The 22,863-nt window shown below is 51.1% G+C and overlaps 1 protein-coding gene and 1 long non-coding RNA gene across 2 annotated transcripts in view; one reads left to right on the forward strand and one right to left on the reverse strand.

Moving 5' to 3' along the window:
- Window positions 1-22,863, forward strand: part of PPL (periplakin) — a 60,998-nt gene that overhangs the window by 22,710 nt on the left and 15,425 nt on the right. Inside the window, exons 2-13 of the mRNA XM_038419464.2 lie at window positions 8,538-8,637; window positions 10,187-10,341; window positions 11,329-11,449; window positions 13,619-13,744; window positions 14,159-14,200; window positions 14,472-14,633; window positions 15,323-15,430; window positions 16,247-16,342; window positions 18,008-18,130; window positions 19,479-19,625; window positions 21,174-21,325; window positions 22,254-22,351. Of these exons, the coding sequence (XP_038275392.1) occupies window positions 8,538-8,637; window positions 10,187-10,341; window positions 11,329-11,449; window positions 13,619-13,744; window positions 14,159-14,200; window positions 14,472-14,633; window positions 15,323-15,430; window positions 16,247-16,342; window positions 18,008-18,130; window positions 19,479-19,625; window positions 21,174-21,325; window positions 22,254-22,351 (1,430 nt within the window). The remainder of the gene's footprint in view (window positions 1-8,537; window positions 8,638-10,186; window positions 10,342-11,328; window positions 11,450-13,618; window positions 13,745-14,158; window positions 14,201-14,471; window positions 14,634-15,322; window positions 15,431-16,246; window positions 16,343-18,007; window positions 18,131-19,478; window positions 19,626-21,173; window positions 21,326-22,253; window positions 22,352-22,863) is intronic.
- LOC122456023 lies at window positions 14,914-21,178 on the reverse strand. Its single transcript, XR_006274631.1, has 3 exons — window positions 19,849-21,178; window positions 17,925-19,695; window positions 14,914-15,748 (listed from the first exon to the last, which is right to left on the reverse strand). It is a non-coding gene; the product is annotated as an uncharacterized LOC122456023 (long non-coding RNA).

Genomic DNA, 22,863 nt, shown 5'->3' on the forward strand with positions numbered 1-22,863 from the left:
CAGGCTGGCACCAAGAATCGCTGCATTTCCCAAAGGCTCTGCGGTCAGAGAGGACTCCTGAGGGCCGCTCTTTGGGAAGCATGGAAAGGTTTCCCCTGCAGGTTTCCTGAATGGCCAAGCCAGAGCACCCTCAAGAGGCTGGTGAATGGTCTGTGACACAAGCCAGAAAGCTTCACTGGCCACCAAGCCTCTCGGATGATCAGGCCGATTCTGCTCAGCATTGTTGCATCATAGGTCTCGTCGGTGGCTTGGAGAGACTCTGGAGCTGTGCCCAAGATGGCAGTAGCTGATGGCACCCTTCTTGCAGGGGGCAGGCCTTCGCGCTACCAGGGGAAAGCATGCAAAGGAGTGGCAGCTACCACAGCCTCGGAAAGTTTGCAGGGCATGCTCACCGCCACCCCGTGTCACTAGCAAGATGCTTGGTAGGAAGGACAGCGATGACTCCCCTAATCCACATGGCCACGCCCCTTCTATTTTATGGCAGCGATTCTCAACTGCCATAAGCCTTGTGCTTTCACTTATGCCTGGCCAGAGTGGGTATGAAATCCAGCCGCTCAGCAGTGTAGCAGCTTATGTCCATTTTGTAAATTACGATTCAAGGGGCAGTGGAGAATCATGCTCAAGAGGCTCAAATGCCAGGAACCTGCCTGTGCAAGTGAAAAGGGCTGTGTATACCTTCTCTATCTCACCTTGTGTGCCATGCAGGGGCCCACAGGGCCAGATCCTAAACTAGTGCAAATCAGTGCAACTCAATGGGGCTATGCTGAGCTACACCAGCTGAGGACCTGGTCTGTTCTGTTTGGAGTGCATTAATACAAGTTCTTTGGTGCTCGCCTCCTGTTGTAGGATCTTAGCAGGCCCAGCCAGCCAATAACTCGCCATTTCCCTCATCACTGCGGAGGGATTTTCAGCCCCTTTCCCAGGCTGAATGAACTGAACGAACATAGCATACTGCTCACAGGGTGAGGAGTTATACAGTGGAATTGACTGTAAAGGGAGATGGAGGAGACATTGCTTAAAACCTCTTAAACTCATAACTGGAACTAGTTAGAAAATATAGACATCCGACAGGCAAGATGGTGCAACATACCATTCGACCAAACCACCATGCACTGTAACTCTCAGTACAAGCCTTTCATGATCAAAGCAGAGAATTATAAGATCATAAGATGATCATTTGCTTTTCTCTTCTTCCTAGGATCTCAAAGCACATCTACAGAGAAGAAGTGCTCCATCTCTAAGAGCTAGACTTTATTAATTATTATTAACAGCCATCATTAATTAATGAACCCTCAGAAATGCCCCTTTGTGGTTGGGAAGATGTTTTATCCCCATTGCCCAGTTGTAGCCCAAAGAGATATGGGACCAGGTTCTGACCTGCTTGCCCATGCTGAATAGTAACTTGCTCCACTGAGGGTCCCAGCAAAGTCTAGTGGGCTGATTCTTCACTCACTCATGCTGGTTTTATACCAGTATCATTCCATTGACTTCACTGGAGTCATTCCTGGTTTTCAGTGATGGAGGCAAGTGGAGAATCAGGTCTACTGGGACCCCATCGGAGTAAGGTGCCATATAACCAAAGGAAGGAGCTTTAACAGGATCTGGCCCAGGTGATGTGCCTAAGGTGTCTCAGAGATTCAGTGGCGGGTCTAGGAGTCCTGGTTCCCAGTGCCCATCTATAACTATGGCCCCGCCCTACCAAATTCACAGCCATGAAAAATGTGGCACAAACTGTGAAATCTGGTCTTTCCCGTGAAGTCTGATTTTTATGTGTACTTTTACCCCATACTATAAAAATATACAAAAGTATAACTATATGGTAAAAGTATACAAACATACACAGTGCTGCCTTCAGAGCTAGGCACCCGGCCCAGCCAGCAGCTGCTGTTCTCTGGCCACCCAGCTCTGAAGGCAGCATAGAAGTAAGGATGGCAATACTGTGACCCCTCTACAATAGCAATGCAACCTCTTTTTGGGTTGGCACCCCCAGTTTGAGAAATGCTGAGTCTTAAGGGCTTTACTCATAAAATATGATTATATTTTGCCATTTTAAAATACATATTCATGTTTTGTTACAACACCGTGAAATTTAAGAGTTAAATAACTGAAACCGTGAAATTCAAGATTTTCAAAATGCTATCACAGTGAAATTTATAAAAATGGACTGTGAATTTGGTAGGGCCCTATCTATAAACCCTAGAATTCTGCCAACATTAGTCCCATAGAGGCATTTAAATCCAACCCCTTGAACTATTACATTAAAAGAGGACATGGGTATTTTTGCCAGGAGTCAAACACAATGAAAGAGCCTACAAGGTTGACGTCTTCAATGGCCTTTCAGTTACCCAGAGCATCCGAACGGAACTGCTCAGAAATACTGGGGAGTATCTGCACAGCACATTGCTTTGCATTGCTAGGAACACAGAGCCTCGTAATCCTTCTCTTAATCTAATCAACTCCTTGCACTGAGAGGGCTCCATGGAAATGAAATCATTGGCTATATTGCAAACTGCTTCTAAAACAGACATAATGCAGGGGCTTTCCCTCGCCTGCTAGATGGATACACACAAACAAACCTGGGCTTGTGATAGAAAACCATGCTCCCCTTAGGCATATCCTATCATTCCCTCCCCAAGCCCTACCTTGGCGCACTCCTCACCCATAAGTACTTTCCCCACAGCCATGTGGACTTGTGCTATTTTGAGACTGTAGAGGCAGTTTCTTCTTGGATATGAACTGCTTGCAGCTGCAGGAGAAAGTCAGCAAGCAGCAGTACTTACCTCTGAGCAGTCAGATGACAACACCAAGCGGATCTGCAGTGATGCTTGGACCTTTATGTCCAAGGAGGTTTCCGACCAGTAATAACTTCATTTGAGTTGGATGTCTAGGGTCATTCTCAAAAGTGGCTTGGGGCACTTGCAAAGGAAATGCAAAGATATTTAGGTGCCCAGAGATGCTCATAGGTGCCTAGCAGGATTTTCAAAAGCACCTTGGTGCCTAATTCCCTTTGAAATTAATAGAGGTTAGGTGCCCAGGCACTTCTAAATCACCTATTAAGTGTCTATCTACATAGCCTTAGGCATCTAAATACCTTTGAAAATCTGTCCCCAAGTCACTTTTGAAAATAGGATTTTATGCACTTTTGAGCTTGTTGCCCGAAGTCACACCACGCTGTGCTCACAATAGGGTCTATTATTTCCTGTTCATGCATAATTCACGTTAACACAGTGGCCCAATTCTGATCTTAGTGACAGTGATGTCAATCCAGAGGAACTCCACTGGGGGTTAGCTCTAATGGAAGTAACTTAGGCCCTTTATGAGTTCCTAAGATATCATTTCTTTGGACCTTTTCTCTCTCAACATCTTGAATCCCATTTCATCTGTGGGGCTCATAGAAAAACTTACACAAGGCATCACAGTCCTAGATAATTCTTCACCTCTGAACATTAGAAGAGTTGGGCACACAATTGAGCATTTCATGTGCACATGCACCTACTATGATTGTGCACACAAATCATGTCAGCACAGTTGCTGTTTGTGCCTGTGGTCACCCAGGTTGCCTGAGCAATAGCGTTGAACACATCTGATATGATTTGAAAGGCACACGGCAAGGTTACTTTCTTCTCTAAAATCCCCTTCATTTGCTGCTGCTCTAGGAGGCCCTGGAGCAATGCTAGGACTTTGTTAATTAAGAGTTGCTAAACAGAGAGACAGTGACGGATACTGAGACTAAGCTAATAACCAGCACCAGCAATCTGATGACAGACAGAAGCTTCCTGGCTTCCATAAAGGAAAACAGAGCCAAACACTGTGCTTAGAGGGCGAGTAGAAATGCTAGCAGGTGTGTCCACTGCCACAAGGATCCTACTGGCTGGGAGAGGATTCCAGGGGGGCACGTGGTAGGTGATGGGTAGAGGGGTGAATTTTTCTGATCTTTTGCAAAGGGCACTAACTACGCCTGGCTAGCACGTGCTGCACAGCTCAGCCCTCATGCCAGTCAGCTACGGGGGGGCTAGCCACATCCAAAGATGGCAGAACTCATGTCCTGGGTGGCCCATGGTGCAGGATCTGAGAACTGAGTTGCAAGTCCCGCCGAAAGCTCTTGAGCACTAAGGTTAGATCATGTTGCAGCTGAAATCACACAGCTGCAGAGAGAACATCGAGACCACCTCCTGCCCTGTAATCATTGGTGCTACTGGGAGATCTGCCTGCAGACAAAGGGCATGGCATGGCCCTATATCTGTGCAAAGTCTGCGGAGAATTTTGACCTGATCTATGGAATTGGACAGCTCATTATAAAATCCTCTGCTAAGCTTGGAGTGAATGGGTGTTACTCAAGCAGACAGCTAAGCTTAGTGCTTTGAGGAGCTTGGATGGATGAGAGTCTGGTTCTGAAGTAGGAGAGGCTTAGTCCATGTTCCACTAAGATACCTTCCTGGTTCATCTTTATCCCAGGTTGCATTTGCCTGAGGCTCTGGTCTTGTCATATTGCATATTCCTGAGCTGAGTCAGGCCTTAATGGGACCCTGCCATAGAAACCCCAGGTGCTGTAAGAAGTGGGGTTATGGGACCAGCGCTCTTCCAGCGGAGCTGGCACTGACCAGCGTCCTCTAGGCTGTGTTGTTACTTTATGCTGGTATGGGTGCCCTCCTTTGGAGGAAATATGAAACCATGATCTTGTAATTATTTTACTGAGCAATTAATATATTCAAAGCACTGTATCAACCTTAAACTTTCCACCACTCTTTAGTCCCATTTTATAGAGGGGAAACTTTTGCCAAGAGGTTTAAGTGTCTTGCTTAAGGCCACAAAACAAAACTGATTTCAGAGAGAGGATTTGAACTCAGGACTTCCTAGCTACCAGGCCTATACTCCGGCCTGTGGACATTGCTAGTTCTTGTAAAGCTGGCTGGCATTATTCAACATCCCCTGACATTCTGCTCAAGCGTTGCAGCTGGTGTCTTGTGCCAACTCAGCTAATTACACCCTGCCTCACTCAGTGACCCTGCTGGCTCTGGCTAGATGCCCTGTTCTTCAGTTCCCAACTGATGCTAATGTGCAGCGTTGTGCTGTTGGTTCTGGTGGATGAGGTGGTTTCTGTCTATAATTTGTGAAGCATCTCAGGAGCCTTCAGCAAGCCAGGCAATAGCAACAGATGGGGCTTGCTCTACTCACTGCTAGGAAATGAACTGTTTCTTTAGAAACCAAAGGTTCACCCCTTGGAAGGAGCAGTTGATAATGCCAATTTCCCACTAGTAGACTGATAGAACGGACAGAAGATGTAGCCAGCCTAAGCCATCACTAAGTCTTCCATACTCAGAGGGGGGAAATTCACTCCCCGGCAGCTGCCACTTTGCACTGGCTACACAGATGCAATGTGTCTGTAAAATGGCCAAAAAGCCTTCCCTGCCCCGCTCCCACTAGCACCTGCAGCGTGTTCCCTGGCAGGTACAGAGCTGGTATAGCCAGCTCTATGCCACCCCTCCCCAGGCACAGAAGGTGTGACTAGGGTGTTCACTGCCTGTGTTATTTTTGCCGAGGCTGTGGCCGCCAGGGGTGCAAGTTGGAACTAGTGTCGGAGAGTGAGCCAGCCCCCGGCACCCTCAGGGTGAGAGAGATGCAGCATCTTCCCTGTCGTGGGTTCTGCACCAAATTGAGGCCTAAATGCTGGCTTGCGGCAGGGATTCTGGTTCCACTTGGCAGGTGCTTTGTTCCATCGTCACAGGGCTGATCTTAGGAGCCTAGTGGTTTGTGCACCACCAGTTCAAAGTATCAGACAGCTGCAGTGGGTGCGTGGGATCAGATCTCCTGCAGCAGCCGTGGCAGCTCAGTGAAACAAGGGGATGAAGTTCCCAAGGACTCTCCTTGTGTCTAGCATCGAAAGGGGCAAACTATCCTCTCGCTTCCACCTCCTCACCACCAGGGATTGTCAAGCAAGACGAGCCGCTGGGCCCTGAGCGGCCATCGCTCTGCAGTGTGCAGCCCCCCTCCCCCCCCGGCGTATTGCATGGGTGAAAACCACTCCATCAGAATGGCAGCTTTCCACACCTGCTCTGCACAGGGGTAAATGCCTGGGCATGGTTCCCACTGCACTCCTGAGCCAGGCAGTTCCTGGGGTAGAATGTTACTGAACGGCACGGAAACCACAGCGGTGTATGAAACAGTCAGTGGATGAGCAAACACTGGCAAGAAACAAGGAGCCTTCACTAGATGACCAGGATGACTGCATGGAAAGGCAGATACACCTCCCTGTGAATTGCAGCTCTGGCCATCAGCCTGAGCACTTCATTATGTTATAAATCACGAGTCAGTTGGGGCCTGATCCTGCTAACTCACACTCATGCACGCTGTCCCACTGACATCAGCCAGGCTTCTCTTTGGTGAGTGAGGCTCCTCCAGCTGCACTGCCCTGCAGGGACAAACTGTCCTCCTCTCAAGGAGGGCTCCTTGGGCAACTGTCCACATGGACAAAGCCGAGGTGGGTGGGCCCGTCCCCCTTTGTTTGGTTTAGATAACAAAGCTCTTTCCTTACAGCGTGGATGCCCTTCGCCTCAGAAGCCAGGGTTGCTGCTGAAGGAGGAGCCCTGCCTGCCAAGAACGGCGTCCCCGCTGCTGGCCCATTCCTGCAGCTGAAACACTGCAGTGGAAATGTATAGTGCTTGTCATGGAGCCTGACCACACCAGGAAACTTTGCACTTATCAAGCTGGTGGCTATTGGGTTTGCTAGATCCTCCGGCACTGGAGGCTCATCATGGCCCCTCAGAGCTCTTTCAGGCCATGGATCGCATCATGTTCCAGACACGCATCTCAAACAGCCTCAAGCACAAGACTCCCAGGGCAGATTGTAAGATGTGCCCAAGGGTGGGCAACTTCCAGCTGGGACTTGCTGAGCATGGCTTTAACTGGCCCAGCTGGAGCAGGAGCTCCCTCTTGACTCACCTGGCTAAGGGGCTGCCAACAGCGTCCAGGTTGAAGCCTCACTTGTGATGACCTGTGGGGAGCACACAGCCAGCTGCTCAGGGAGCTACAATAGGTGGTTAAATCAGCTGTAGTGACCAGCCAGCAACTAGAGGGAATCCTCCAGTGCAGACCTGGGGTCAGATCTGCAGCTGATGCAAATGCCAACACACTGCAGCTGAGGATTGGACGTGCTATCTCCATGCCTCCATCCTCAGTGAACCTGTCTCTCCTGCAGACCCATGGATCCCATGGAACCCATCCATGCTCTGTAACATGCAGCCCTCTGAATACCCGTATGGCTCACTCAGATACATCTTGCCTTTCAGAGCCCAGGACAGCTGCTGATTAACAAGCACCTGGGGAAGAAAAGGGCAGCTCAGCTTTGCCTTGGAGTTACACCAGTGCCTCCCCCTTGATTCCACTGGGAAGGCAGTGGTGTAACTAGAGGATGTGGCCTCAGGTGTGTGTCCACATCCAGCCGGCTGTGTGGACATGAGCCCATCCTTTGCTGCTGGGCTCTCCTTCCTGGCCACGGTGCCAGTCCAGCTGGTTCTGCAGCTGATATTCAGCCACACTCTGTCCTTCTCCTCCCCTGACAAATCCATGGTAATCCTTTGCCTCTTACCCAGCACAGACAGGAGAATCCCTGTGCCCCATCCTCAAACTGTGGTATCAGGGCCAGGTAACACCAGCCCTGGATCTACATGGCCAGGATCACTCCCTCTCTCCTGCTGCTGTTGACGGGGAACAACCTGCACCGGCTGGGATTAGCTGCGACCTAATCTCTGCTGAATGCACAGAGCAGCTTTCTATGGAGCAACTCCCAGTGTCTGCTAGACTGGAGCAAGGAGGTGATGCACCCATATCTGTGCTGCCCCTTTGGAGCAGCTGCTGGCTTGAAGGGGGGGCATAGTGCAGCCAGCAGCCCACCTCAGACTGCAGCTTGGGCCAGAACGTCGGGGACACTCTGGCTGGTGGTGATTGACCATCACAGGCTGTATTTGGGAGTTAGAAAGCCAGGGAGACTGACGGGGTCCCATCTGTGTCCAGCAGCTTTAGTAAACAAGGAGGTCTGTCTTCACTCCCATCGGCCTATATCGTCTCTGCCATGAGAGATGGGGGGTGTGCATACAATGATCAGTCGGGGAGCCCCACCCTAGAGTCCCTTTTCCCCCTGCTCTGGAGCTGTCCCATTCCCCTGTGCCCTCTTGAGGTCATGCCCCTATTTCCTGAGGCAGGGCCTGGCCTGGCTGTGGTGGGGAGGGCAAGGTGCTCCCATCCTGCTGCGTGGGAGATGGTAACCTGGCCCCTCCTGGCAGGGCAGTCGAGCATTCTGGAAACTATTAGAAAGGCAGCAGTGAGTCATGTGCAGCTGCAGCACCTGGCAGGCTGAGTTGAGCCCTCTCCCTCCCTCAGATGGGGTCAGGGCCATTGGGCAGAGAGCAGGGCTGGCTCACCGCCACCAGGGCAAGGCACTTCCAGAGATCCCGGAGCCTGGCAGCAGCTCAGGAGATGGTCTCCCGCTTTACTCTCCTGTAGTCACCGGCATCAATTCCTCTGCTCTTCTCTCCCCACAGCATCTCCAGCAAGGAGCTGTCAGAGCTCATCGAGCGGCTGCAGAAAAATGCCGACCAGGTGGAAAAGAACATTGTAGAAGCCGACTCCCGAATGCAGAATGTAAGAGCTGCCCCTGTGCTCAAACCCCTCCACACTTAGCCACACTCCTTCCTATGCACACCCCCACTCTTATTCTTCTGTGGGCTCCTGTTCCCAATACATCCTGCCCACTCTGCCCATTCTCCCTGGAGGATTGCCCCCCAACATCATCCAATCCCTAGACAGCCTCTCTTTATGTTGCTCACCTTCCATAAACATGCCACACCACCCTGCAGGCATCCAACACTTATACAGCCATCCCATGCATGCACCTCTTCCACCCCCCCTTTCTCCCTGAATGCACATCTACCTACCCGCACCTGCATGGGCCCTCATCCTGACCTTGATTGCAATTACCTTAGTGAGGGAGCTTTCCTTCCATTGCATTTAGCCGTTAGCTTGTCGGTTCACACCAAGTCTACAGCCCAGTCCTTCTCTTGGAGGATCCTCTTTGCATCCATCTTCCCTTCACGTGCACCTGCTGCCTTCCCCGCTTGTGTGACTGAGAACACCTTTGATCACTAAAGCCAAAAGGGTTTGCAGAATTTTGTTGACTTCAGGCTGTTCTGCGCAGTGTGGTTGTCATTTGCATTTCACTCCCATGGACAGTGAAATTAAGCTGGTCAGTTTCACGTTCTATTTACAGTCAGTTTCATTTCCCTCCCATTTCTTAACAACCATCACAATGCTGAAGGGTGGGAGATTCCCCAGACTACGAAGAAGGTTTATCCCCTTTCATTCCCTTTCCCCTAGAAAAACCCCAACCCTTGTCATTTAAACTAATGGTCCTAAATATATTTCTAGTCCTATCTGATTTTGTTTAAAAAAAAATTAGATTACATATCATAACTGAGAGGACTATCCAATTGGATCATGTCCCCTATACACAGCAACAGCAGAGCTGCTTCTGTGATGGGATGCCTGGTGGCTTTGAGGATCTATCCTGGGGAACATATTACAACACTGGCCCTGTAACACCAGTGCAGAGTGGCTAGATGAAAGGAGCATAAAGGGGGGGGAAATGTAGTCTCATGAAGCTAGGAGGTTAAACCCTCAGACCCCAGTTACCTATGACTCAGATAACGGGTCTCAGAAGAGGCCTGCTGTGGAGTGGAATAGATTACATGGCCTCCTGGTATTTCCATATAAACTAGTGAAAGGATTCCTCAGAAGGAGGTCAAGTCATAAGTGTGTGATCATGAGAAAACAACAGACATGAACATCAAGGGAAAAGGAAACAGACAACTTCAGCTTGGGGTTCAGCTCTCTCCAATGAGCCTAGCCACAGCGTTCAGCCTGCCCAAAGGTATTCTATCCTTGGCTTCCCAGGCAGGCCTGTTCCTGAGCATCAGTGGCTGGGGAGGAGGCCAGTATGTGGAGGTTAACATCCTGTTCATGGGTGCCCCCCCTCCTTACACACTGCGCCTCACAACACAGGCTGTATGACCAGCCCTTATGTAATAACTCCATGCATTGTACAGTTTTATGTTGTATTTTTTTCCATCATTCAGGTGCTGTCGATTTCAGCTCTTTCTGCCAATTCACCATCCTTTTCTCGTTGCATCCACAGGACTTACACAAGCTCAAGGCCGGCCAGCCTGCTCAATACAAGGACCACACAGCAAGTAAACTGACCGAGTCGGATAAACTCCTCTATGTTCTGGATGGGGACGCAGCAATTGCCAGGCACATGAAACACCCACAGGGTGACATGATCACAGAAGAGTGAGTCCAGTGGGGACAAAATTTGTTCGGGACCCTAATTGCATGCATGTTGCTGTGCTAGCCAGACTTCACTCCAGAGAGGCACTTGTTAAACCCCTCGTAGGCCAGTAGGCATTTCTGTAACTCCTTATGGGAGGGCACCGGATGGTATAGCTAGAGTTGGGCAACATTTATGGCTGAATGTTTTTTTTGGTCAAAAAACGCACCTTCAGGTGGATGGAAACATTTCATGGATTTGGGTGGAATTCGCCTAATAGTTTCAGTAAAAAAATTCTGAAAAGAATGGAAATGTTTGGGTTTGACATTTTAGAAATGAAACATTTTGATTTTTCAATTCTAAACGCCTTTTCATTTGGACTTTTACTGTCATTTTTAAAAAAATCTGAAAAGAAAATGAAACGTTTCATTTTGGGTTGAACAAAATGGTTGGTTTGTTTGAAAAAATCCAGTTTGCTGGAAATTTTGGTTGGCTGAAAACATTTGTTTCTAGTCAACCCAAAACTATTTTTTTTCCGGTTCAGCCACCCAACTGAAAAATCAATTATTCACACAGCTCTAATTACACCACAGATACAGCATATCTTAAAGAGGGATTTTGTGTGTCTGTTGTTACACCACCTTAGACTGGGCTCTCACGTTAAGCAAGGTCAGCCCTGGTCAGCACGCAGGTGGGAGACCCTGCAAGGTTAAAAAAGGGGTGCTAGTGCTGTTCTTCCCTCAGGTCAGTTCTGCACCTCGTGGCCCAGCACACTGCAGTTGATGCTGACTTTTTGGTGAGATGCAAAATCACATTCCTGAGCAGTTATTAAAGATCACATGGCAGTGCAGCCCGACCATGCCCCCTTCTCCCAGTGTGCCAGGGGACTTGGGGAGGGAGGATGACTCAAGACTGATGGTACCAGCTCTGTGCCAGCCCAGGGATTGATCAAACCAGCCCAACTACTACATCCTCAATGCCTGAGTTGCTTGTCTTCTCCCTTTCTTCAGCATCCGGCAGCTGAAGGAGCGCGTGGCAAACCTGCGTGCGAAACACGACCAGATCTACAACTTCACTCTGCAGGACGTGGAGCCGCAGGTCAACTGGTCCAAGGTGATCGATGAGAAACAGGTACAGTGACCCCAGCATCTGCCCCTGAAACATCTGTGCCTGCCTGCAGCAACCCTCAGGGTAGCTCTGGAGACAGGGACTTGCACCAAAAGTTTGCCATGTGGGCGCCAGAATTTTTTTCCCATGGAAGAACACACCGAGGAGCTCTCACTCAAATCATCAAGACAGCTTAACATTGCATGGAGCATACACCACAGCAGAACGTATTGAGTGGGGGCAAATGGGGGTGGCTGGGAATATTAGAGTGGAATCAAGGACTCCAAGGGTTTTGGAATGGGTTTAAAACAACCAGAGAATGGGTGGGCAGCTGTCCTTAATTGAGGCTTTAGCTACACTAGGGATCTGCTCTGAGGACAGCCATCCGTGGCCAGCCACTGGGCGAAGCTGCACCAATGGAGCTCCCTACAGTAGAGCACTATTTTACCAGTATAACTTGCACCTGCTTGAAACCTGGGTAAGCTGCCCCAATGCTAATCAAGGCTTATCGCAGTTTGCCTTGTCTGCTAAAGTTAACTGATGCTGGTGGCCATCCACTGATGCCTGAAATTAGACCAAAAATGGCCAAAGCCTCCTTTGGAGACAGTGCATCCTAGTGGATAAAGCACTTGACTGAGATTCAGGAGACCTGGGTGCCATACTCAGCTCTGTCACTGCCCTGCTGGTTACCTTGGGTGAACGTTCCCTGCTCCATGCCTCAGTTTCCCCATCTGTAAAGTGGGGATAATGACACAGACCTCCATTGTAAAGTGCTCTGAGGTATACAGACAAAAAGCACCATATAAAAGCTAGGTATTAGCTTTGGTCTTGGTCTTTCCCCCCCATCACCTTCTTTTATTCTCTTCACATTTTCTTCAACACATTTGTTTTTCATGCTAGACAGATAGAAAAAGTAAGAGCCAGGTCCTGAACTGGTGTAAATCAGCAGAGATCCAGAGAGTTGTGCCAGTTCACAGCAGCTAAGGGTCTGGCACAAATGGATGCTGCCTTGGTGTGTGGTAGCCGCACCTTACAGGTTCTAACGCCCTCTGCTGCTGTTCGTGGTTGCTCGGTGACTGGGAACGGAATTGCACTTCATTCAGACAATCCAGGGGACTTTGGGTCCGTTCTTATGAACGAAAGGACGATTTCACTCCTATCATGGGCTGGCCTACGATGCCTGCTGTATTCATTAGCCAAATCCAGCACAACAACAGACACAGCTGGTCGCTCCACACTGTTGATTTTGCTGCTATTCAAACTGCTGTGTCAGCTTTGCTTTGCAAATCCCCAAATCCAGCCTGAGCTGCAGCTTGTTTAATTAGCACTTTGCTTTGGGAAGGCCATGCTGGCCTTGCAGTTCTGCCCATTGTGCGGGCTCCGCTGCTTCCAAAGGGGAACGGGCCCATGAGCAGGGGAGAGGGGAGGCCCTTGCAACAACGGAGGTTTGTACAATGCTTGGGAAATGCCAAGCAGTGGTTATTAGAATTCACATCACAGGCAGGGGCTGCCACCCATCTCATCCCCTAGCACTTGGCAATCTTGGGCTGCTCCTTCTCCCACTGACGCCACTAGCCAGATTCCCAGCATGCCCATCTAGCCTCTGGAGAAGAGACACTTCACAGTGCAACCCAGGGCTGCCTCCTAGGAACATGGAGACTGCTATATTAGATCCGACCTTCGCCGGGGTGCCCACCATCTGGCAGCACCTGGCCGTCGACGCCTGAGGAGACAGCATGTCAATCGTGCAATGCTGTAAAGGGGCAGGAGTAGGGGAAAGCCCAGGCCACCAGCTGACACCCTGCAGCCTAAGAATGGGTCATCCTTGCATAGCTGTAAGTGGGCCATGTTCACACCAGCTCTCGGGCTGCCTCTATGCTATGAGAAGCTCGTCCTAGAGGTGTTGAGTGCCTCTTGCTCTGACGTGATGCGGGGGGATGAAAGAGGAGGTCTGGCTCAGAGATCCCTACGCCGTCTGTGACACTGAGTGCTTCAGCCAAGGCTTTCTAGGTCTTCAGGGAGCAGAGATTCCAATGAGACTTCCCAAACCTGCCCCATTCCCCACTGCAAAGAAGCAGAAGAGGGCACCCCAGGCTGGGGATCTCTCTGCCTTAGCTCCAGGCAGGTGGGCAGCAGAGCTGGAGGGTGGTTCCCGGTACGCCTGTCGCTAACCTTAGCCTCTCTGTGCACCAGGAAACATTGAACAGCCAGGCCTTTGGGACGGACCTGCCGTTAGTCAACAGTCAAGTGGAAGAACACATCATCTTCCACAATGAGGTGATGGCCATTGGGCCGCATATCAGCAAGGAACGGGACAAGGTAGGGCCTGTCTCTGCCTCACTCACTGGTGTTCCCTGTGCCAGTCTTCGTTCTTTCTATCCTGCCCCTGCCCCCACCCAACCCTTCCTACACGGGATTGCAACGCACAGGCCAAGCTTTTAGACTAACACAGGAACTTCAGGCCAAGCTAGGGGAAGACGCACCTGAGGGAAGGACAGGCTTCCAAGAACACGGGGAGAGCAGCACCCGAAGTTGCTTGCAGTGCCATGGGCCCAAACCAAGCCCTGTGTCCAAAGACCCCCAATTGCAGGGTGTCCTGAAGCCACATCTGTACCCAGAGCTGAGTTTCAGGGACAGCCCCCCAACATGCCCCCTCCTCGATCCAGCCCCCTTAGCCCTCCAGCTGAGCTCTTCGGCCCTTCTCATGCCTAGCTTTTCTCTCCTTGTTTGCAGGAATATATGAGCAGCCTCCAGGTGAAATACCAGAAGCTGCTGGTAAGAACCTCCCTCAGCCCTGAGGGAACTGGATGTTGGTGGCTAAGCACCAGAGAGCTGGGGCAAGGGGGTGCACACACAGGAAGGACATGTAAGAGGGAGACACGTGGCCCAGAGATGCTCATTGCTGGTGGGGTGGGGTGGGGGTGCAGAGTCCTCACAACCTTCGCCCCCAGAGGAAAGTTCTGAGCAGGTGGCCTCCTTGGGCTGCTCCCACAACTCCATGACTGGATGGTGAGCTCTGACCCTCTGCAATCCTCTCCTTTGACAGTCAGGGTCCCAGCAGCGGCAGCAGGATTTGAACTCCCTGCAGGATTACATGCAGCGCTGCACGAACAAGCTCTACTGGCTGGATCAGCAGGCCAAGGACAGAATGCATTACGACTGGAGTGACCGCAACCTAGACTACCCCAGCCGACGCCGCCAGTACGAGGTATGTGTATACCCTCCCCAGCACACAAAACCTGCCTATCTCGCCAGCTATCTCCTGGCCAGGAGTATTACACCAAAAGGCGGAGGCAGTGTTGCCTAAGGGAAAGAACACTGCACTGGGACTCAGGAGATCTGGGTTCTAGTACTAGCTTTTTCACTGGCCAGCTGGGTGACTTCACATCCCTGCTCTGTGCCTCAGTTTTCCTCCTCTGTAAAATGGGAACAATGATACTGACCTCTTTTGTAAAGTAGTTTGCGATCTACTGCTGCAAAGGGCTGGGTAAGAGATAGGGCTTGATGTTATTACATGTACAAACAGATCAGGCCCTAAAGCAAAAAAGAATGAAAATACCTGTATTGACATAGGGCCTGATTCTCCCCTTGCTCATGCTGGATTTACCTTGGTGGGAGCAAGGAGAGAATCCAGCTCAGACTTTACAAGCAACTATAAGGAAAGGAGGAGGCTAAGATGCAGCAGGGCAGGGCTGGGGCTTCCTGGCCTTGAGGGAGTCTCTGTTTTGAGTGCACCAAGGAGTCAGACCCCTTCATTTTAAGGTATGTAAAATCTGGGGTGTAAGCAAGGGTCCCTTCCCCCTGCTGTAGCCTGGGTTCCTGTGTTCTGGTCTGTTAGCAAGGGGTCCCCTTCACGCATTCCGTTCTGAGCCCGACACCTTCACTGCCTCTCTCTAGAACTTCATCAATCACAATCTAGAAGAGAGAGAGGAGGCTGTCAACAAACTGCACGTGGAAGGAGATCAGCTACTAGCCCAAAACCACCCTGGAAAGAACCCCGTTGAGGTGAGTATCCCAGAGAATGCTAACTGGTATGTCTTTTCCCTGCATCCCCTGGAGAGAACACCATCCCATCCAGGAATGCCTACTTGACCCTGACCCAGCACCCTGAGATGACAGTCCATGGAGAAAACTCCCATGCCCTTTGTCCTGTATTGGCACTCATCCTATAAATGGCTCTTCAGCTTTGCATGGCTTCCTGAGCTGCCAAATGCCAACCAAAATGCTCCCTTCTACTGCAAGTGTATAAATTGGGTAAAACAGAGATCCAATTACCCCGTTTCCGCCAGGCCTGTTATCTTGTTCCTCCCCTGACAAGCAGAGCTTGTCAGTAAATAAATCAATAAAATAAATAAAAAAAAAACATTTGTTTTTTCACATTTGTCCCCCAAAATGTGTCCCATGTTCTGGCCTGCTCTCCCGAGCAACTCTGCTCAACGTGTGGATTTCCGGCTCTGGTCTTAGGCTGCCCACGAGGATTCGTTCAGTGGAAATGGAAGGTGGCACTTTCCCCTGGGTAGCAAGCATGCTGGGTTAGGTTCACTCCTGGAGTAACTCCATTGACTCCAGTGGCATTACACCAAGAGAGAATTTAGCCTCATAGCAATCTGGCGAGTTGCTTCCAAGCCTTCAGCTCCCAGAGGAAAACTGGCTAATGTGCTGCTCCTGCTATACATTGCTACTATTCTTGGTCTCATACCCCATTCATAATTGTGTCACCGAGTAAATGCCTCCCTGGGATTCTTCTCCAGAGCTGGTATTAACCCACTGAGGCAGGCGACAAGCCTCTGTAACATGCCGGCTGCTCCCATTGTGTCATAGGCTCACATGGAGGCTGTCCATGCTGATTGGAAGGAGTATCTCAACTTGCTGATCTGTGAGGAGAGCCATCTGAAATTCATGGAGGACTATCACCAGGTACCAGACCCCGTAGGCTAGGAAGGCTCCTACTTCTCAGTGGGTCCTGGGAGAGCAGATGCTGTGTTCTGAGGGATCCGTGAATGTGGGGAACAAGCACCATGTGCTCTAATGTCTGCCAATGCTAAAAGCCGGGATACTAGACTCAAGAGTTTCATAGACGTCAAGGCTCAAACGGAACACTGTGATCATGCATAGCACAGGCCAGAGTTACCCTGTAATGAGTCTAGTAAGCTGTGTTTGACTAAAGGACATCAGCCAGAGAGGCACCAGCCTCACTCTGAAGCTATCAAGAGATGGAGAAGCCACTCATGAGGAGAAGGTTGGTTCTGTGGTTGGGCACAGGCAAGCTGGGTTTAATTCCTGCCTGCCACAGGCATCCTGTGTGACTTTGGGCAAGTCACACAGGCCCAAATCCTCAAGGATTTAGACTCCTGTCTCTGAAACCAAGAGAGCCTTTGAGGCTCTGGGCCTGAGTCTCTGGGCCTCATCCCCCACCCGTGCCAGGGACAATACTTCCCAATGTCCAAAGGACATTGTGAGGATAAATGCACTGGTGAACGTGAGGGTCAGACACTCTAGATAACCCTAGAATAAGACTCCCAGAGAGCAGAGCTTCTGCTGTGAAATCCTCAAGCATGAAAAAGGGGTTGAGGGGTTCATTTACTGCCTTCTGTTGTCTGAATTCCCTTTTCCACCCCAGGGAGCAGTTCAGTCCCTGGAGCCCTCAACACCTTTGTGCCCAGGAGCTCTGGGCTTGACTGGGAACAGGGAAGAACACATTCCAGAGGGTGCTGAGAAGAAAAGCAGTTGAGGGAAGGAGGGACAGAGCAAGTGCAGATGGGAAATGGGGGGGTGGTATCCGTTCCTGAGGGTGTGCCTCAGACAGGCACCTCGCACCTCCCCCAGGGTGATCACTGCCATGCAGGTTCAGGGCTGGCCCCCGACAGTGCACGGTGAGGGGAGCAAGTCTTAAGCTGTCCTGCTTCTCAACAATCAAGCCACTCCCCACATCCCTAAGGTGGGGCAGGGCAGTGCTGGAGGAATCCCAATGTGATATTTCCACATCTGCTGGAGGCAGAGGCTGAACCCAACCCTCACTGCTTCCCTGCCAGAGAACTGCCTGATGGCATCGGGCGCTGCATGGGGCTATGCAGACACTCCGAGCATGGGGACAGACAGAGCAAGAGCAGGGGCCTAGGTGTGCTAACACCCGGAGGAATGATCCACACTGGGATATTTAAACAGTCAGGAGGGACGCTCATGTGTCTTCCCCTTGGGGGGGGGGGGGGATTACTGAGAAGTGGCGGCTCAGGGGCTGCAGGGCACTTGGGCCTCTTCCTACAAGACTCCTCCAGCCTAGTACCAAAGAGCATCAGCCCAACACTGGGGAGACATGAAAAGACAGGACCAAATTCTCAACCACCCCCAACGAGCATTGAGCAGAGCAGAGGAAGTGCTGGATGGGGCTGCAAAGGAACCACCCCACCCCCACGCACCTTGCTGCCCTGGGGCTCACTCGGCCCTGGTCCAGCCTCACAGGCCAGGCCCCCGGCTGGCTCAGAGAGGACACAGCACCCACCTGTGCTTAGCCCATGTAGGGGTCAGATCTCTCTGCCAGCTGGGGGTTCTCTTTTAAAGAAGTCTTGCTTGGCCTTCCTGCAGTTCCAAAAGAATGCTACGGATGCCCAGGAGCTGTTGAAGAAGGTGGACACAGACCTGGACCAGAAATACAACCCTGACGTCAAGGACAGATACCAGCTAGAGTCACTTCTCAGGGAGCTGGATGTGAGTAGCAGCACAATAACGGAAGAGCATGACACTGGCCTTGGTGATGGGAGGAACCTTTGTGGCATCAGAGCAGGTGCTGCCTAGAAGGGTGCAAGCGGGCTGGTGGGCTGCCCAGTCTCTGCCCATGGCAGGCGCTGGGGCCTGGACTCTGCATTCACATATTTATTGTTCTGTGCTGGCCACACCCTGTCTTCCCCTTCGGCCTTCTATTACAACTTTCATGACAAGACGAGGGAGCATGGGGCTGAACTGTTGGGATTCTCCCATCACACTCCTACTTTCTCACGTTGGGAGCATCATAAGTTTGTCATGGGACGTGGCAGGACCACCCCTGAGGGAAACGTTAGTCCACAGAGCCACCCACCCAGGGAAAAGCCAGGCAGAGCAACGGGGCTGCTCCCAGGCCAGAGCACTGCACAGCCAACACACGCAGTAATGGACATGCCTCCACCCCAGTGCAGGCAGCCAGCCACCCTCCTCCTTCCCCATGCCCCCAAACCCTTCTCCAGCCTCTGGTTCAATGCTGGTCCCAAGTGTTGGGGGCTGGGGGTAAGCATATGATCCTGGGTGGGGAAGGTGCTGGGAGCCAGTGAGCAAACTTCCTTTCTGATCATTGATCAAGGACATGTCCTTAGAAAAGTTTACTGGTTGTGGCTGCATTTGTACTGGTCCCACCCCACTGTCTCCCTAGGAGGCACTGGGCCCCTGGCTGTCACTCCTCACTTATTACACAAACCCTCAATATCTGTGTTACTAGTGAATGCTAAATAACAAAGACAAGTTCATATTTGTCCCTTCTCTCGTTCCCTCCCCCCGACAAGCTCCCCTCTCCTGCTGACCTCACAAGCGTTTCGTTTGCACATCTCAGCTGTGGCAATGGCACACAACAGTTAAGGGGAGGAAAGAGCAGACAAGCGCATTTTCCTCTTCAGGTTGCTTACGTCGTCCACTCAGTGCCCAGGGGCAGCAGTAGCGCCTCTTGCCTGTGGAAATGGGAAATGCCAGCAGGAGCCTCAGACTTGAACAGCACTTCAGCCTCTGCAAATGGAAGGCATCACTGCTGAGGAGAACATTTTCATATTTCTTGACATTTTGCATTGTGAATATTCAACACCAAACATCTCTTTTAAAAGGGCCAGAGTAGATGAGATGATGTCCAGGCTTTACAATTCAGCTCTGCCAGCCAGGGCCCGAGGGAGCATTTCAGGCTGGCCCAACAGCTGTCTCAGTAAAGGTCTCCCTTCCATGACCAACATGCCACATGCACAGCCCTCTGGTGGTCCATGGGTGGCAGCGGCACATTTTAAAACCTCCCACCTCATCATGGCTTTTCCTTTCCCCCTAGGATCAGGAGAAGGCCTTGGACAAGTATGAGGCAGTGGTGAAGTCCCTGAAGACGCACAGCCTGCAGGTGCTGCCTCTGAAGTACCGCCGGGAGAGCCCGCTCAAGCCCATCCCTGTGGAGGCACTCTGTGACTACGAAGGCAAGGAGGTAAACCTTCCTTCCGACAACCGGATCCTGGGGCTATGGAGCAGGGGCGCTGCAGGGAAAATGGCTCACCCTGGGAAAAGCTGTAGGGCTGTGCGTTAGCCAGATTGGCCAGACAGGGCCCCACCCAGGCCTGTGTCCCAGGCATGCATGTACTAAACCAGAGTGGTGGTAGTTATTAACTGACTGGCAGCTGTGACCGATTTCTGCCCTAGGGCCAGGTTACCCATGCCTCCCACTCACTGGGAACCTGGTTAAGAATGAGAGTTTTCCTGGTGCTTAGGTATTAAAATAGAACTTATTCTGGCCAAGGCCTTGGCCCTGCCCAGAAAAGAGAGGAGATGTGGCAGGGCAGGACTGTGGCTTGTCACAGCAGCCAGACACAAATAGCTTTGAGGGTCATTTCTCCTACAGAGACTCTATGGGATTCAAGTAAGACACTACATTGTATAAGGAGCCTCCTGAAGTTAGAGCCTCCTTGATCTGTAGCCTGTGGAGCACTCCCAGGTTGGCTGTTGTCACATTTAGAAGCTGTACACCTTCCTGGTGGTTATTGCCCAGTCCAGGATAACAACGGGGCACAGGCACCTTGTGACAAATTAAACTCAACCCCCAAGCACCTCTCCGTCTCCCTTTGTCAGGCATTTTGCTAATATAAATTCCACCATGATCCTTTGCACATGCTCCTGGCTGAGTGCCGTGTGACAGCAATGCTGGAGGAGCTAGTGCACAGGATGACAGAAGCAAAGCAACCTGGCTAAGTTAGAGCAGGGGAGAGAGAGATTACCCACGGCAGAGCCATAAGCCTGCACCTTAGGAAAGGCAAGGAATAGCACCGATACAAAAGGCAGGGCCCTGCCAGCCCCAACTAGCCCCTTTAAAGGAGTTTATTTGCATTGTGCTGCCTCAATCCCATCCTCACGCTGGAGTTTCCTTGGTGTAACCAGCCCTTGTAAAGTGATGCAAGTAGGGGGCGGGAGCAGGGCTGGGAGGATTAAGGGAGGTGGTATCCCAAAAAGGCTTATATGGTCTACACACAGGGGTTTGAAGATAAGCGCTCTGTATCTAACCCATCCCACATCCAGATGAGATTAGCAGCTAGACCCAAGGGCCGTTTCTCCTGCTAGCAAGCAGAGGAGGGACCAGGAAAGGGTAGGGGCCTGAGGCTTGCTGTGGCCATTTAGAGTTTGTTGAAGGAAGCTCAACACACCCCTGGCTGTACAGAGGTACTCTGAGGATTGCAGAGATGGTGGTGATGTGGCTACTCGTACGGGATGGTGCTAGCAGCTCTGTATGTGCATTGATCTATAACCTTCAAGCAGGCAAGTGGGTCCCCCAAAGAGGAACACTCTATTTTCTTTAAGAACCTCTACTACCCACCTGATGGCGGGGGTGGGAACACATGCCTGCCTGGGAAAAGCTGTAGGGCTGTGCGTTAGCCAGGTTGGCCAGCAGGGCCCCACCTGGGCCTGTGTCCCAGGCATGCATGTACTAGACCAGAGTGGTGGTAGTTATTAACTGACTGGCAGCTGTGACTGATTTCTGCCCTAGGGCCAGGTTACCCGTGGAGCCCGATACACCCTGACTAAGAACAATGGTGACGTCTGGGATGTAACGGACAACTCAGGAAACAAGATCCGCATCCCAGGGATCTGCTTCATGATTCCTCCCACAGACCCCGAAGCGCTAGCTCTCACTGACAAGTACGTGCGGTCAGGCCCCTTTTCAGCGTAGCTGGAGCTAGGGTGTGACTGGAACTTCTCCTTTGTGCTGTGCCTAAGACACACGTGGGTGACACTTTGCTCTTTCTTAACCAAAGCAACACGGAATCATGGAAATGAATGCATGGGGTGGAAAGTGCTTCACTGGGCCACACTCTAGGGTTAAGGCCTGACCAAGGCAGTTTGTCCTCCTAGCTCTTCTGAAACCTAAACCCTTTCTGTCCCAAGAGAGAAACACAGCGAGAAGCTATTAAATATACTTAGCTCGTCCGTGGTCAAGGCTGCTCGCTCTCTGTGGAAAATGGAGATAAGGTTGCTGACCCTCCTTGATAAAGCACTTTGTGAGCTGCAGAAGCTTCTTAGAGTATGCCCAGCATGCATCAGGTGGCACGTGACCAGAATTCAAATGTGCTCCGTGACCATTCACACTTAGTGCTACAAATACAGACACCAGCCAGGCAGATTCAGGGACCGTTTCACACAGCAAGTGGTAGTGGGACTGTCCTATATTCCCCTCACTGCCCTCCAAGTCTCCACCTTATGGCAACCCTGCTATTGCCAGGGGAGGAGGAAGTGGCCTTTTCCAGAACCCAGCAGCCCAGCTCTGCCCATCCACCAGCATCAGAGCCGGGTTGCCGGAGAGCCATTCAAGGCAGCCCCTTTCTCCACTTCCTCTGCAGGGGGACTGGAAAGGACACCAAATTTGCCCATCCTTAGGGGCTCAGTGCAGCTGAACAAAAGTGGTTGGGTCATGCTACCACCATCCAGGGCTCTCTCATATGGCAGGGGCAATAGGTTCGATGGCACATGGGTGACAGTCCTGATGTTACTGGCCAACTGGATGCATATGACACTGAAAGGGCGAAGGAACAGGCCCTAACCTCAATTCACACACTGTCTCATTGTATAGCATTGCCAGTCAGTATCAGAGCGTGAAGCAGAAAACAGCCAGCAGCAAGAACGCACTACAGCAACGCTATGAAAGGCTGAAGGCTGATGGCATTGGAGGTGAGTCTTCACACCTGGATCCTTTTGACAAAGCCTTTGCAGAGTCCTAGGGTCAGGAGCACCAAAGAATATTAGGAGTTCAGTTTGAACTGGTGGCAGTGGGCTCTGGCTTCCATTCTTGGGTCACGTGGTCCTCCATATGTTCTTGGCCAGGACCTGCAAGAGATTTCTCCTTCTCTTCATCCTGCCGGAAGATAGTTTGCTCTGTAGTCAGCTATATGGACATCTGACAGCTCCCAGCACTTCTGTTCTCTTCAAAGGTAAAATGGGATAAAGTAGCTGCCACAGCCACCACAAGGGCCCATCTTATTTTCTTCTCACGGAAATAATAGGATGGCGTTGCTGGAACAGGGAGTCAGGCAGGTCAGTCAGTCTCTGTGCCTCAGTTGTATCATGAGCCCCAGCTGTGCATAGTGAAGCACCTCCTGCAATGGCTTTTTTCATGCTGGCCATGGAGCAGCATCAAGAAACTGACTGGAGCCACCAAGCTAAGATGCAGATTTCTAATAGCC

Source organism: Dermochelys coriacea, chromosome 10, assembly GCF_009764565.3.
Source record: "Dermochelys coriacea isolate rDerCor1 chromosome 10, rDerCor1.pri.v4, whole genome shotgun sequence".
Lineage (NCBI taxonomy): Eukaryota > Metazoa > Chordata > Testudines > Dermochelyidae > Dermochelys > Dermochelys coriacea.